The sequence below is a fragment of the Podarcis vaucheri genome (genome assembly GCF_965113315.1).
Source record: "Podarcis vaucheri genome assembly, chromosome: 13".
NCBI classification, from domain to species: Eukaryota; Metazoa; Chordata; class Lepidosauria; order Squamata; family Lacertidae; genus Podarcis; species Podarcis vaucheri.
This window is the reverse complement of record NC_138751.1, coordinates 46,202,958-46,218,822: the sequence shown is the minus strand read 5'-3', so window position 1 is coordinate 46,218,822 and position 15,865 is coordinate 46,202,958. Positions and strand designations below refer to the sequence as shown.

The 15,865-nt window shown below is 45.1% G+C and overlaps 1 protein-coding gene across 3 annotated transcripts in view; it reads right to left on the bottom strand.

Annotated features, from left to right (window-relative positions):
* The window catches only part of REEP1 (receptor accessory protein 1), a 72,171-nt gene extending 56,498 nt beyond the window's left edge, over positions 1–15,673 (bottom strand). Inside the window, exon 1 of one of the 3 annotated variants that reach the window (XM_082195089.1) lies at positions 15,460–15,673. In XM_082195089.1, the coding sequence (XP_082051215.1) occupies positions 15,460–15,491 (32 nt within the window). In that variant the 5' untranslated portion in view covers positions 15,492–15,673. The remainder of the gene's footprint in view (positions 1–15,459) is intronic. The other 2 variants (XM_082195088.1, XM_082195090.1) reach the window with 2 other exon arrangements.
* Positions 15,674–15,865: the final 192 nt, after the last annotated feature.

The window sequence follows — 15,865 nt, the reverse complement described above, 5'->3', positions numbered from 1 at the left end:
TTCTAATTTAAGCAGCCACGGCTGTCTTGAAGCAAGACCTGTCTTTTAGAAGGGGTCTCTGCATCATTCTGACTTGAGTGACTGGACATCAGTTGTTGGACGCTGGCGAACAGGTGAGATTGTCCATTCAGAGGTTATAGACACTGAAATGACCTTAGCCCACCCCGTTCTTCCCAGTCCATCTGAGAGCCAAGCTTCTCGTCTTAGCTTCCACTCAACCCAACGCCTTTTATGCAGAGCAGAGAATTGAATTACCCTTCCCCAGAATTCACATGTGGTTAAAAGCAAGCTGATGAAGAGCTTCTTTGCTGGAAAGGGCTGCCTCTAGCAAATCTGAAACAAGACTCATCTTCTTCGTCACCCAAGCTTTTTTAAAAAAACCCAGCCTCCTTTAAATGTTTCAGGAAAGCAATAGTCACACATAAATTAATGTTGTTTAGATTTCTCTGAAGACATCTGAAGGCAGCCCTGTTCAGGGAACTTTTTAATGTGTGACATTTTAGTGTATTTTTTGTTTTTGTTGGAAGCTGCCCAGAGTGGCTGGGGAAACCCAGCCAGATGGGCGGGGTACAAATAAATTATTATTATTATTATTATTATTATTATTTCTCTGAAAGAAACAGCAACTCTCTTTCACTACTATTATTATGATTAATTAATTAAAACTGTATGCCACCTTTCATCCAAAGATCACAGGGCGGTTCACAACATAAAAATTTGAACACGTCGTAAAAATCATAATAGGAATATAAATCCAAATATAAAACCGAAAAGGTAGGAGAGAATCCTGACAACAAGATTTGCATTTCAGTCATTTAGAAAACCTGAAAGTTCCTTCCTAGGAGATAGGAGATGAAATAAGCAGATCAGAGACTATTTACCGTATTTTTCGCCCTATAGGATGCACTTTTCCCCCTCCGAAAATGAAGGGGAAATCTGGGTGCGTCCTATGGGGCGAATGCAGGTTTTTGCTGAAGCCTGGGGAGCGAGAGGGGTCGGTGCGCACCGACCCCTCTCGCTCTCCAGGCTTCAGGAGAGCCCCAGCGCCAGCCCCACAAGGTCGGGGGACAGCGGGGAGGCGGAACGCCGCCATCCCGCTGTCTCCCGATGTGGTTTGGAGGCTGGTGGCGGGGAGACGCGTGCATCTCCCCGCCGCCAGCCCCGCAAGCTCCGGGGACAGCTGGGAGGCGCAGCGCGTCTTCCCACTGTCTCCGGACCTGGTCTGCAGGCGGGCGGCGGGGAGAAGAGCGCTTCTCCCCGCTGCCGGCCCCACAAGCGCCTGGGGGGGAATAATTTTTTTTCTTTATTTCCCCCCAAAAAAACTTGGTGAGTCCTATGGGCCGGTGCGTCCTATGGGGCGAAAAATATGGTATGTATGCTGCGACTGCCGCCAGAATCTTAGTAGCCCAAAAATGGACAACTCAGGAAATACCAATACTAATGGAGTGGCAGACAAAAATGGCTGAATATGTAGAATTAGCAAAACTGACCCACAGGATCCGTGTCCAAGAGGAAACAAAGTTCAAAAATGGAGTAAATTTGTTGAGTATATAGGCAATAACCATAGAAGCTTAAAGACTGTAGTAGGATTAAAATAAATTTTGTGATGTGTATAGGATGCTACTAAGAACCTGCGAAAAAAGAGGAAATTCAATATGAAAGCCTGTTGAAGGGAGGGAGGGAAGTCTGTGCACAACAGAGTATTTAGAAAATAAGTAGACATATGATTGTTGAATTTTAGAGTATTTATTTTGTTTGTGTATGTTAAACTCAATAAAAAGCATTTTTTTAAAAAGAAAACCTGAAAGTTAAATAAGATGAAGGGTTAAAAAAAAAAGCATTTTGTGAACAGAATTTCCAAATAATGTTGAGCTTCCCATAAGTGCTCTCCTTCCTCAGAAGTCTGTATCTTCAGTCTTCAGGAGACTAGTAAACATTCTTTGTTTTTAACCAGACAGCTCCTTTCCTTTTTTGGCCATGCCCCACCTAAGCATCTCTAAAATCCTGATCCCACCCCCCGTGAATTACAATTCTTATTACAGTGGTACCTCAGGTTACATACGCTTCAGGTTATAGACTCCGCTAACCCAGAAAGAGTGCTTCAGGTTAAGAACTTTGCTTCAGGATAAGAACAGAAATCGTGCTCCGGCGGCGCGGCAGCAGCAGGAGGCCCCATTAGCTAAAGTGGTACCTCAGGTTAAGAACAGTTTCAGGTTAAGAACGGACCTACGGAACGAATTAAGCATTTATCCTGAGGTACCACTGTATTCAAAAAGTGAACTCCTATTCATGTGGAGGAAGCCTAAAAGGCCATTAACTGTTAATAACTCATTCTCGAATTGCCCCCCTTAAAAATCAAATTGCCCCACATTGGAAACCACAGGGTTCGAGGGTCCTCATCAGTTTCTACTTTTTGTTCCAAGGACCCTAGGCAGAACTTTCAAGAGAGTCAACATTTAAGCAAAATGAATCTCACTTATAATTAAAATGTCTCGGAGTGCATTATCGTTGCTAGCACATTTATTACTGTTGTTGTGTTCACTGGGCTTCCAGACATTAGCAACAGAGACCACAACTGGAAGCAAACTGGGGAAAAAGTCGCCTTATCCAGGTCAGACAATTCCACTGTTCCACCTAACCTGACAGTCCAGCAGCTCTCCCTTCTGGGGGTTCCCTCACTGCGAGAAGTGAGGTTACAGGGAACCAGGCAGAGGGCCTTCTCGGTGGTGGCGCCCGCCCTGCGGAACACCCTCCCATCAGATACTAAGGCATGGGTTGGCAACCTAAGGCCCAGGGGCCGAATCCAGCCCAATTGCCTTCTAAATCCGTCCTGCGGACGGTCCAGGAATCAGCATGTTTTTACATGAGTAGAATGTGTCCTTTTATTTAAAATGCATCTCTGGGTTATTTGCGGGGCATAGGTCTGAGGAACAGTGGACTGGCCCCCTGCTTAAAAAGGTTGCTGACCCCTGTGCTAAGGAAATAAACAACTACAGTGGTACTTCAGGTTACATATGCTTCAGGTTACATACGCTTCAGGTTACAGACTCCGTAAACCCAGAAATAGTGCTTCAGGTTAAGAACTTTGCTTCAGGATGAGAGCAGAAATCGTGCAGCGGCAGCGCAGCGGCCCCATTAGCTAAAGTGGTGCTTCAGGGTAAGAACAGTCTCAGGTTAAGTACGGACCTCCAGAATGAATTAAGTACTTAACCCGAGGTACCACTGTACCTGACTTTTAGAAGACATCTGAAGGCAGCCCTGTTTAGGGAAGTTTTTAATATTTGATGTTTTATTCTGTTTTTAATCTGTTGGGAGCTGCCCAGTGTGGCTGGGGAGGGTATTTTTTATTATTATCATTATATTATTATTATTATTATTATTATTATTATTATTATTATTAAACCCATATTTTCCACACTTCCAGCAGCAAATATTACAATTTCCGCAGAGCTTAGCTTGTGCTAAAGAAGCCATATGCCACCGCATTCATTTTTTTGTGTGTGGTATCCTTCAGAATACGGGACGCGGGTGGCGCTGTGGGCTAAAGCCTCAACGCCTAGGGCTTGCCGATCGAAAGGTCGGCGGTTCGAATCCCCGCGGCGGGGTGCGCTCCCGCTGTTCGGTCCCAGCGCCTGCCCACCTAGCAGTTCGAAAGCACCCCCGGGGGCAAGTAGATAAATAGGTACCGCTTACCAGCGGGAAGGTAAACGGCGTTCCGTGTGCGGCTCTGGCTCGCCAGAGCAGCGATGTCACGCTGGCCACGTGACCCGGAAGTGTCCCCGGATAGCGCTGGCCCCCGGCCAATAAATGTGAGATGGGCGCACAAACCCCACAGTCTGTCAAGACTGGCCCGTTCGGGCAGGGGTACCTTTACCTTTACCTTTATCCTTCAGAATACGTTTAATCAATAGCAGGCCTGCACAACTTGTTATTCAGTCAATGCAGCCCTACAGCAGCAATGTGGCCTTGCCAGGTGCATAACAACTGCTGTCTTTTCCTTATCCAAGGTTGGCAGCAAAATCAAGAGGTTTTAACAGCTCAGTAGGTCAAAGCAGTGCAGGCGTGATATACACAGACAGCTTTGGCCTGGCTGCCTGCCTGCTCTCTTCTTTTTCTTTTTTTATATTTCTTTTTACTTATTCAATCAAAAGCATACAGTTCAACAACATACCGAAACAAAAAACAAAGAGAAGGCAATACAATTGCATGAAAATTGAAATGAAACACACACACCCACGCAAGATACAAAATTAAGTTGTTGCATTCACAAACCCTGGGAATATTAAGAATACTGTTGACACCAGAGGGTGGTAACATGTCCTTTTTAAAAAAAAGAATTTGCTTTGTTTACCCCTGCATTCATAATGCATTTCTGAGTGTCTGGGTGTTATCCACCAACGATAACTGTGAAAAACTGAAGTCTAGAAACTATGTACTCAGGACTGACAATGCACTTTTGAAAAGCCTTTTTGCACTGATAATTTGTGATTTGTATCAGATATATCATTACTCCCCATATATTCTATTGCAAAACTTCTTTTAAAATGGCTTCCATATTTCCTCAACAGATTTATTTACATCACTTGTAGCTTTCATAACATAGCTATCTTGTTTGTGTGCAGAGCTTCCCAAGACTTACTCAACAAACGGTTAATTGTGAAAACGTCAACTGGTTTCTACATCCTTTCGATATTAAATTTCACAGTTGTTATTAAATTTGCTACCAATTCTGTATAAAATGCTTTCAGCAGAGTCATAAGATGTGGAAAGAAGAGTCTACACAGAACACACAAGTTCTCTTCAAGAACACTAGTAATCTGCAATACTGAAAGTATCTAGTTTAAATTACTCCATGTAGGAATAACCCCAGGATTCCAGTCTTAGATCTTCTTCATAGATGGGAACCTGGCCTTACGGTTTGACTTTGAACTTACAGTGGTACCTTGGTTCTCAAACTTAATCCGTTCTGGAAGTCCGTTCCAAAACCAAAGCATTCCAAAACCAAGGCGCGCTTTCCCATAGAAAGTAATGCAAAATGGATTAATCCGTTCCAGACTTTTAAAAACAACCCCCAAAACAGCAATTGAACATGAATCTATCTATACAAGGCCATTGATCCATAAAATGAAAGCAATAAACAATGTACTGTAGTCACACAATCAATCAATCAATCAGTAGCTGAACTGGGTTCCACACAGTCACAAAAACAAAACAAAAAAGCCGCAAAAACAAAAATGCAAAATAAATAGCAAAAACAGACAGACCTCAGCGTAACGCTCAAATCGGAAGTGTAACATTCAAAACGGAGCATGTTCAGCTTCCGAAAAAAGTTCGCAAACCGGAACACTTGCTTTCGGGTTCGCAGTGTTTGGGTTCCAAGTTGTTTGAGTACCAAGGCGTTTGAGAACCAAGGTACCACTGTATCTCCTTGTACTGTATTTGACCATTGGACTGTTCCGACTCCTCTCTAGTGTTGCCCTTGGGACTATGAGCAATATTGGAATTTACCTTAGAGTAAAACACTGGTCACAGGTATCTACTGATTTATTGTTCCTGACCCTCTCAGACGGTCCAAAAACACCCTCTTCCCTACCATGCTCATACCATCTTGAGAACTTTCTACAAAGGCTATAATTTATCATTTCATTTCATTTTTAGGAAGCGGAACGCTCCCCACTATACCTTTCCAGTAAGGGAAGTCATCATGCGTTACCAGTTTGAAGGAAAAACAATGGCGAACACCAGAAAAGCTACCCCCAGAACAAATGTTTGTGAACTTAAACAAAAAGACACCATTGTAGATCTCCCCCTCTGGTGTTTCTACCTGGTGTTTCTACGGCTTTTCTGGGTAGCAGAAAATTACAGACAATTTCTTCCTTGCAGTTTCCAGTAATGCTTTTAACAAAAGCAAGCATCACCAAGATGAGATCATAAGCAATCAATTAAGCTCCGTCATCTTTACATAAATATTCACTCTCTTTCCTAAGCTATCTCTGCAGCACTGAAATTAGAGTAATGTAATCACTCTGGAGGGGAAGAGAGGTTAAAGCTGCAATCCTGTGCACATTTACTTTGGAGTAAGCCTTAATTAGCATAGGACTTCAGAGCAAGGTTGCATGGGCCTTGCACTGCAACAAGGTAAAGTAACAGAAAAGGGAATGTTTTAGTGAATAAAATCTAGCATGCACAATCTTGCACATGGACTAGGATCTGTTTCTTAGGGAGATGGGTGCAGAGCCCCAAAGCAACCCCGAGGCAACAGATATTGTTTTGTGCATGGCACAGAGAGACATCTGCCACCTGGGAAGAAGGCCGCTCATACAAACATTGGAAGGCAGTAATTGTTATGATGTTCCCTCTAATGCTCCACTAAAAAAAGCTTGTGGCGCTGCCAAGAATACATTTCTCAGTCATTCTGGTTATTTCACTTGCAGCAGTTAGCTACTCAAGCCTGTTGGCTTATTCTGATGGAAAGCAACCTCACCCCTCCCCATGTTCCTTATTTTTCTGAATGAAAACTTTTTAAATTTTAAATGCTTTATTATTCATTTTCCATATATAATTATACAATACATAATCATCTTCATTTCAGTCAGTAAAATAAAGATATCACAAAAAATATATACAGCTTCAACTATGTGCTTTCTACACAAACCTATGACTTCCCATCCTCTCCGTATTTTCCTTTATATTAAACATCTTGCTTTAATTTATCATGACTATTTTGTAAAAATTCTCTTTTCTATTTCGATATCATATTCCATCATATGTATTATTTACAGAAATCATTCAAAGGCAACTACCGTGTTTAGATTACAACTGCTTTTCAGATAATTTTTGAAAATCTAGAATGAACTCCTGTCTGGGCTTGTCTCCGATTCTTTCCGAAAGAGAGGCTAATTCCGCATAGTCTGTCAATTTGGATAACCATTCAACTCTGGTAGGAAGTTTGCCATTTTTCCAATTTGTCGCAATAAGCACACTCGTGGCCGCTGTTGCGTACAAATCTTTTCCCCTTGGGGATGAATGAAAACTTAGGAAACGTAGTTGTGTTTTTACAACAACCCTGCTCCTTCCTCGCCTACACAATAGCTACTTAAAAAAAAATAACTAATCCATGGGTCTCTCAGAACACAGAGATCATCACTGAGCATGATGTTCTCCCTACAGATGGTACTTTGGGGGAGATTTCTTAGGGTGACACACACACACACTCACTAAAGCTGCTCAGTCAGCATATAAATGTCAATTGCACAGCTGAAATTCTATTCAAAGGTAAAGAGAAGACAAAAACGGATGCTCTCATTATCCACAGCACGGAAGGGTAATATTTCTTTCTGCCAGGTGAGACGTAGCATTGGAACTACAGCTGGGACGGTCACAATAATATCTAAATCACCATAGAGCAGAGCAACCCTATCCTTAAAATGGTGGACCAGGCAATGACAGCAGGCCTCAACTCACCTCCTATCAGCCGGTGAGACCAATTTCTGGACAAACTGCAAAAGTTACGTTGGACGATTACTTGGCCTCAGTGGAGTCGGCAAAGAAGGACTTATTCACTGCCCTTATTACCATATGTTAGGCACAATTATGGCCTCTAACCAATGCTCAGTCAGCCTTGGAGTGAGATCTACACCACCGACACTCCTGGCAGTCACACAACCTGTTTCAACCACCCACAGTTCCCTTGGACACAATTTGGATTGCAGGCCCCCTTGGCATCAGGGAGGGCACTCAGGAGTGATCAAGAACCCTCTGCATCTCAACATTTTGTAATGAGACAAGATCCTCAACAACATCATTTGCTCTTCCCAAGGGTAGATGCCCCAGAACGTTCAGGAATCCGTCAAGATCTGTAAGTCCCAACAGAAGGCATAATAAAAAATAAAAAAAAAACAAATTTACGGGCTTGCAACAAGAGGTCAGAAGAACCCCTTTGGGGAACTGTCTTCCTCAGCCATGGGGCTACAACTGAAAAGCTACCCAAACTTATAACCGTATAGTGGGTGAAGGTAGTCCTCCTTTCCTGGTGAAATATACTCTGAGTCAAGAGTGGATTTCATGCTCTTTATTCAGCTCATAGTGGTGAGAAGGAATGAATGTCCCCACAAAATATCTGCTTTATATACATTATTTACACAATGGGCTGCACGTGATTGGCTAATTCCGGGATTCTCTTGTAGGCCAATCAGGTTGTGGATTCACTTCCATCTGGAGCCGGATTGGGTGGCTCCTGCAGACCAATCATACTGCTGCATTGTTCTAGGACCAATCAGACTGCTGCATTCTTAATCCTATTGTTCTTGGACCAATCAGACGGCTGCATTTTGGATCCTATTCACTCAGTACATAACAACTGGGAACAGTGACACGAAAAGAAAAGGTTGGCCCAAAATAAATTTTAAGAAATCTACATTAGGGAGCTACCATCTCTTGGCCAACCAAAACACTTTACCCTGATGTGGATTTACAGGACATTTGGTTTTCCAAAAGGGGGGGGGGAGACCTTCTTTTCCTTCCTACCCTCCTGAACCAACATCACCCACTCTAATTGTGCTATGTAACACTGAAGGATTCTGGCTTGCAGCTGACAATCAGATCCAAATGTGAGGACTTTATTACCAGGGGGAAGGGAAGGGGAGCAAAAGGATTTCAGGAGGGCGTGAAGAGGCAAACTCTCCTGAAACCTTCCTCAGAAAGCTATATAGTGCTACCGAGCTCAGGCTATGCAATATTTATCAAGCTAATTCCCAGCATTCCCTTGCCCCAGCCACAGCGATGACTTCAGTGATGGATGGCAACAAGGACAGGAGCGATGGCGGGGGATACAGATGGTCCGTGGAGCGCAGATGGGTACGGAGCGGCGTAAATGATGGGTGGTCCCATCCCTTCTTCCCCTCTCCCCTGTCCATCAAATTAGCTAGATTATAAATAAATAATACATGGACACACAAACCATCCCCATCAACATTTTTGCTCTCTGTCACCCTTGGGGCTGTTGCAGCCATTGCAAGAAACCGAAACCTACAAAGAGATGGAAAGCAGGCTTATACTATCAGCCTACCTGGCTCAGTACTGTCAACTGACTGGCAGTGGCCATCCCACGGTTTCAGGCAGGGAATATTCCTTTTCCTAGCTGGAGAAGCCAGGGGTTTAACCTAGAAGCTTCTGCATGCAAGTCATGGGCTCTATCACGAAGCTACGGCCTTCCATTCCATGATCTTCGTTGGCAAGGAAAACATTTATTTGAGACGCATTAGTCCTGACCCATGGGATGCAGGTGGCGCTGTGGGTTAAACCACAGAGCCTAGGACTTGCTGATCAGAAGGTCAGCGGTTTGAATCCCCGTGACGGGGTGAGCTCCCGTTGCTCAGTCCTTGCTCCTGCCAACCTAGCAGTTCGAAAGCATGTCAGAGTGCAAGTAGATAAATAGGTACCGCTCTGGCGGGAAGGTAAACGCCGTTTCCGTGCGCTGCTCCAGTTCGCCAGAAGCAGTTTAGTCATGCTGGCCACATGACTGTACGCCGGCTCCCTCGGCCAATAAAGCGAGATGAGTGCCGCAACCCCAGAGTCGGCCACGACTGGACCTAATGGTCAGGGGTCCCTTTACGTTTACCTTTAGTCCCGACCCTCTCCTAGGTTTGGGAGAATAAGGAACCACAATAGTTCAACTGGGAGGTCAGACAGTCAGTCCTTCCTAAACACAATGCCAACGTTATGAGGGCAAACATTTCAGGTATTTCACTTCCCCCAAACAAGGAGGTGTCTTTGCCCCAACCCATTCCCATCATTAACGCAGCTGTTGAGTTGGGGAGGGAAGCAGACAGGAGAAGTTTGTTGAGTGTGTGGCAAAGCTGAGAATACAAAGGAAAGCACCACCCCTTTCTCCTTCCACCTTCTGGTCCTCCCATCCATCGCCAAGCAATTAAATTGACAAAAGACTAGGATTTTGACAAGCGTGTATGAAGAATGATGAAATTCCCAAAAGGGACAAAAGATGATACCCCTACCCAGTTCCTATCATCTGGTTCTCGAATGATATGAAAACTCAGATCCAAGATCAATCAAAGGCTCAGGAAACCTTTGGTTGAAATGGAAGAAATTTGTATCCTTTTAACATCTATACTAGGGTAGTAATGTAATGAACATAATCTGTTAGAATTAAAAGCAATGGCACTGCTGCGAGTGAAATTATCTACAGAAGCTTGACATAAGAGGGTAGGTTTGATTAAATTTACTATTACGTGATGCTGGAATGTGCTGTGTCAACATAATTTGGCATGCTGGGGACTGCCTTGTCTTATCAACTTCCAATCCAAAGATGCTTCAGGGAAACCTAACATAATCCATCGCTCAGTGAACAGGATAGTAATTGCCATAAGCTCCACAAGCAATCTGCAGTCCTCAGAAGGATAGAACAAAGACTTCCAACAAAGCAAACATAAATTTTTAGCCATAGTTCCGAAATCAGTTTCTGTCAGCTGATCTGTTTTATTAAGGGTGCAGCTACAGGATGGAAGAGACCAGAAATCCGTGTAGGTTAAGACCAGACCTCAGCGCACATGGAACACATTAAAAATTAAATCACACAAAGAAAGACAGAGGCAGTTTAACTGAACAGGGCTCAGATTGCCCTACATTTCCTTACGGCATCTCCACAATATTTGAATAGACCATCAATGCAGCGGAATCCAGACAAGGATACAGATTTGAAAAGCTAGCTTTCATCTGCAGAAAGCAGATATAGAGGAACGTGATTAAATGCAAAAATGATTGTGCTGGAAGTAATGGAAAATCAGAGTGGGTAGGGGCTCACTATGGTGCACATTACACAGCCTTTCATCGCCTTAAAGGAGGCTCCTGTTAGGAGCCCATCATTCTTCCCAGTGAACACAGAGCAGAGGTTGCCAATATGGTGTCTGAGAGCGCCAGTATGCTCACCAGTACTTCCTATGTACCTCCACGAAATTAAAAGACGCCCTCTTCTTGGGAGGAAAGCAATGACAAACCTAGACAGCATCTTAAAAAGCAGAGACATCACCTTGCCAACAAAGGTCCGTATAGTTAAAGCTATGGTTTTCCCAGCAGTGATGTGTGGAAGTGAGAGCTGGACCATAAAGAAGGCTGATCGCCGAAGAATTGACGCTTTTGAATTATGGTGCTGGAGAAGACTCTTGAGAGTCCCCTGGACTGCAAGAAAATCAAACCTCTCCATTCTGAAGGAAATCAGCACTGAGTGCTCACTGGAAGGACAGATCCTGAAGCTGAGACTCCAAGACTTTGGCCACCTCATGAGAAGAGAAGACGTCTTGGAAAAGACCCTGGTGTTGGTAAAGATGGAGGGCACAAGGAGAAGGGGACGACAGAGGACAAGATGGTTGGATAGTGCTCTCGAAGCTACCAGCATGAGTTTGACCAAACTGCAGGAGGCAGTGGAGGACAGGAGTGCCTGGCATGCTCTGGTCCATAGGGTCATGAAGAGTCGGACACGACTAAACAACAACAACCTCCTATGACACCTGCAAGTAGCCTCAGTGAACTTCCCCTCAAAAAGCCACCATGTGCAATGGTTGACACTGCCTCGCATTGACACACTCCTTTAAACCGGTTCACATGACATTGAATTCCAGAACTGGACCCCCTCCCTTTATTCTGTTCTGAAAAAAGAGTATCTCTCTCTGGGTAAGGGCAGCAATAGGTGCCTTTTTGCCCCTTTTCTGAGAATATGCCTACACTGTCTTGCGGCTCTCTCTTGTCTGCTTTTAGACGAGGCCGCCATTTTGTGTGACGCCACACTTCCATAGCAGCCATTTTGTGACCGGCGCCCACGCCACTTAATAAAATAATAATAATAATAATAAAATTTTATTTATATCCCGCCCTCCCCAGCCAAAGCTGGCTAACAACAGTAAAATAATACAGCATTCTAAAATCAATTCATTATAAAATCAGTTCAAATCAAATTAATGGCAACCATAATGAAAATTCCAAGTGTGCCCACTAACTCGGAAAGGTTGGCTACGTACAGCCTCACTCCTAAAACCTGTAAAGCCCCCCACCCCAAGGGTCTGGATAGTTTTAGGTAGGTTGAATGGGGCTACATCAGCCTCCCCTCGCCGACTGCCCTTCAGCCCCAGACAGCCTGGCCAATGACCAGTGAGTGGGAAGATGTTGTCCTGATGCCAGGTCTGCCAACATATGGACCACAGGTTTACCCATTGAGAACCAACAGAGAGATAGACCTGAAATACAAAGGCCAGTACTACCCAGGTCCCACCATGGCTACGTCACTGTCACCAGGTTAATCAGTGTCAGGAATGAGCCAGCTCCTAGCAAAGGTTTGCAGCCAACTGCAGAAGGCAGCCATGAACAGAGAGGCTTAGGTGTTAGACAGGCAGGGGAGAGCCAGCAGCTGCAGACTTCAGCTCTTGCTGACCTTGAAGGGCAGGCTGATAAGGCAGTAGCTGAGAGCAGAGTAGAACACAAAGCTTGCAGGAAGCCCAAACAGGCGCGGACAAACACATAGATAGTATGTTCAGACCAGGAAGAGGTTGGAGCTAAACCAATAAGTCCAAAGAGTTGGCAAATAGGAGGGCTACTAGACAGGAAGAAAAACAAGAGACGTAAGAATCCTAAGTTCAGTATCTTCTGTCAACACCAGAAGAAATCTTCAGAAGGGTCACCTTGAGTGATGACTTTGTTAGAACCGTCCGGAGCTATCTGTTTGTTTTTGCAATAAATCCTCCTTCGCTTACTGTGTTATCAGGCTGGGAACCTGGACTCCTGACAACCAGAAATGGTAGATGTCTGTTCTCTGGTGCTAGTTATGCTGATTGTCTGTTTAAGAGTTTGGTTTTTTATTGTGGGGCAACTCAGCTATGCTTTAGCTGAGATTCCTGCATAGCAGGGGGACTGGACGAGATGACCCTCTACAATTCTATGATTCTACAGTTTCCTTTGATTATTGCATTTCTCCCAACTGCCGCTTTAAGAATATTCCCAACTTCAGAGCCAACAGACCCTGGCTGGGACTCAACCAGCACTTTAAACTTTTAGCATTCTTGTGCATTCCTCCCTTGCAACTTTCCACATTTGCTTCAAATGGCCATGTTCTGAATTAGCCATATGTTCATTGCAATGGGCTAATGGGTAGCAGGGTTTGGAGGCTACTTCGATCAAATGCTTCTATTTCGGATCAATTTCATTTAAACCCTAACCCAAATTTGTATGACCTGAAGACTGCCTTCACACCCCATTAACACACAACCTAGCACATTCAGAAAGGGAATCTAGGGGTGGTCTGTACTGTAAGAAACCATTTCCTCTATGTCATGGGTAGGCAAACTAAGGCCCAGGGGCCGGATCAGGCCCAATCGCCTTCTCAATCCGGCCCGCGGACGGTCTGGGAATCAGCATGTTTTTACATGAGTAGAATGTATCCTTTTATTTAAAATGCATCTCTGGGTTATTTGTGGGGCATAGGAATTTGTTCATTTCCCCCCCCCCAAAAAAAAAAAATATATTCCGGCCCCCCACAAGGTCTGAGGGACAGTGGACCGGCCCCCTACTGAAAAAGTTTGCTGACCCCTGCTCTACTTAGTATTTAATGAGAGCTATTCTGCACCATCAAGCAACTTTGTGTTTTATTCCTACAAGTCCTGATGTCGCGTCATACTTTTTCTGCTTGCGGACCATGTGCAACAAAGAACTGTAGGTGCACTTATGCTGTTCTCTTCCTCACCCCACCCCATGCCTTTCAAACTGTGTGATGTATGACCTCACTCATAATACGACCGTTCCTTAGGCTGCCTTTGTTTCCCAGAACTACACACCAATCGGCACTATTTCAACAAAGCTTCACAAGATGGGAGGAGGCAAATACTGTATACAGATTAATACTAGACGTTTAAAAATGAGTCTGAGTTTAAAAGTCAAATGAGAGACTATATTCGAAATTATGCCAAAACAAAGAAGAGTGGAACAGCATCTTTAAGCACGAGCTTAGATATACTATGCCAATCACACACTTGGAAATACTATGTAAATTATGTGGAGAAAACACAGCTTTTCAGAACAAAACCTTAAAGTGCCATCTTATTTTTAAAAAAAGATCAGCAAAAGACTTATCTTGTTTGCAAAATACCCATCTGATATTTAACATGGTTCACCCTAGCAAAGTGCAAGCTCAACCACAGAAAATGACAGCTGCAGATTGGTCAGGATCATATAACTTGCCGGCTTCTGTTCTTACAACCCTTGCCATGATCCGCCATCAAAAGGCTCGCAGAGAGGAAGCTCAAAAATCAATCCCACCCTCTTCCCATCTTTCAGACTGCTGGGCAGAGACAGAAGCCAGGTGGGTGAACCGGGTGTTATCCTAGCACATCTCTCCAGACAAAGGTGGCGCTGGGGCTCCAACAACAAATTGCCTTCAGCATCCTAGAACAGGAAGCCCAAGGAAAACCCACATTTGGGTTCATTCTGTTGCTCTCCTAACTTTGGCAAGCTACATTTCTTTTACAAAAGCAGCATCTATGAGGATAGCCAGCTTCATGTTGCGGGCACATGTTGTAGGCCATCTCCCTTCCCTTTCTGGATGCAAATGGTCATGGAAACGGACTCCATTGTTTGCTTCCTGGGGAGAATTTCCCAGGGATTCCTGTACGGCTTGCCTGGACACCCCATGACATGTGAAGCCTATGTTGAAGCAGGAGAATGCTCCACTTTCCCAGAAAGGCTTTTCCAGAAAGGCTATGGGTTTTCCTTTTGTTTTGGTTTCAAAGAGAGGGGAACCCCACAGATCCTCCGCCCCCCATTTTAATCATGTAAGGTAAACAGTGCTTAACCAAAAAATAAATTAGGACCCCCCCTCTCTCTCTCTGCTCCCACCTCCCATGGGATGTCTCCTGACAGCGCCCTCTAGCGAGCCCCCACCCCACAGAAATAGGTATTGCCAGCAACAAAGCGTCAATTTCCCTGCCGCCCTTCCCAATATTCGATTTTTCTCCCCATTTGCAGAGGGGAAACGCTGCAAAAAGCAACCCCGCTTTCGCGTGCATCCGTCCTGACTTTACCCCTACCCGGCAGCGCCGAGCCAATAGAGGATTTTGTGGGGTGCTTTTTAAAAAGCAACCCAAAAACGCACATCTTCCCTTTGCTGTATTAAAAAACAACAGCCCCAAACCCACGCCGATCTCCTGCTGCGGAGCGCAAGAAAGAAAAGGGAAAAAATCTAGGCACCGGCGGCAGCCTGTGAAGGAAAGGCTATAATTAGATGGGCAGATATTCTTAGCCCGGGGCGCGTTGGGTGGAAAGCTGCGTTGCGCACGGGAGACGACAGAGACGGAGACCCGCAAGCCCATGCAATCCTATGGCCCGCCGCGCTTGCAAAAAGGCTGGGGGTTCCCCCAAAGCGCAGGGCGCGCGGCGGGAGACACCCCCGCGCGGGCTACTCACACCACTAGCCTGGAGATGATCCAGGAGACCATGGCGCTGAGCGGCTCCGGTGACAGCAGCAGCAGGGAGTGGGTCCGCTTTCCCCCGCCCGGCTCGGAGCTGCCCGTCTGCCGTCGCGGGAAGAAGGAGCAGCAGCAGCAGCAGCAGCAGCGCCAGGCGCCTCAGCCATTCGGCATGCCAGCGCCAGCGCGCAGCCTCACTGGGGAGCGGCCGGAAGCGGCCGAGGGCCGCACGAGCGCGGCTGGGAGGGCCGGGCGCGCGAGGGACTTCGCACCTGCCCTGATTCTGTGCGGAGCCTCTTTCATCATCAACCAGGTCTTGGGTTGACCTGATCAACATCCCATACACTTTTATTTTTTTTTTATAAATAATGTTTATTAAAGTTTCACAAACAATGGAAAATTTA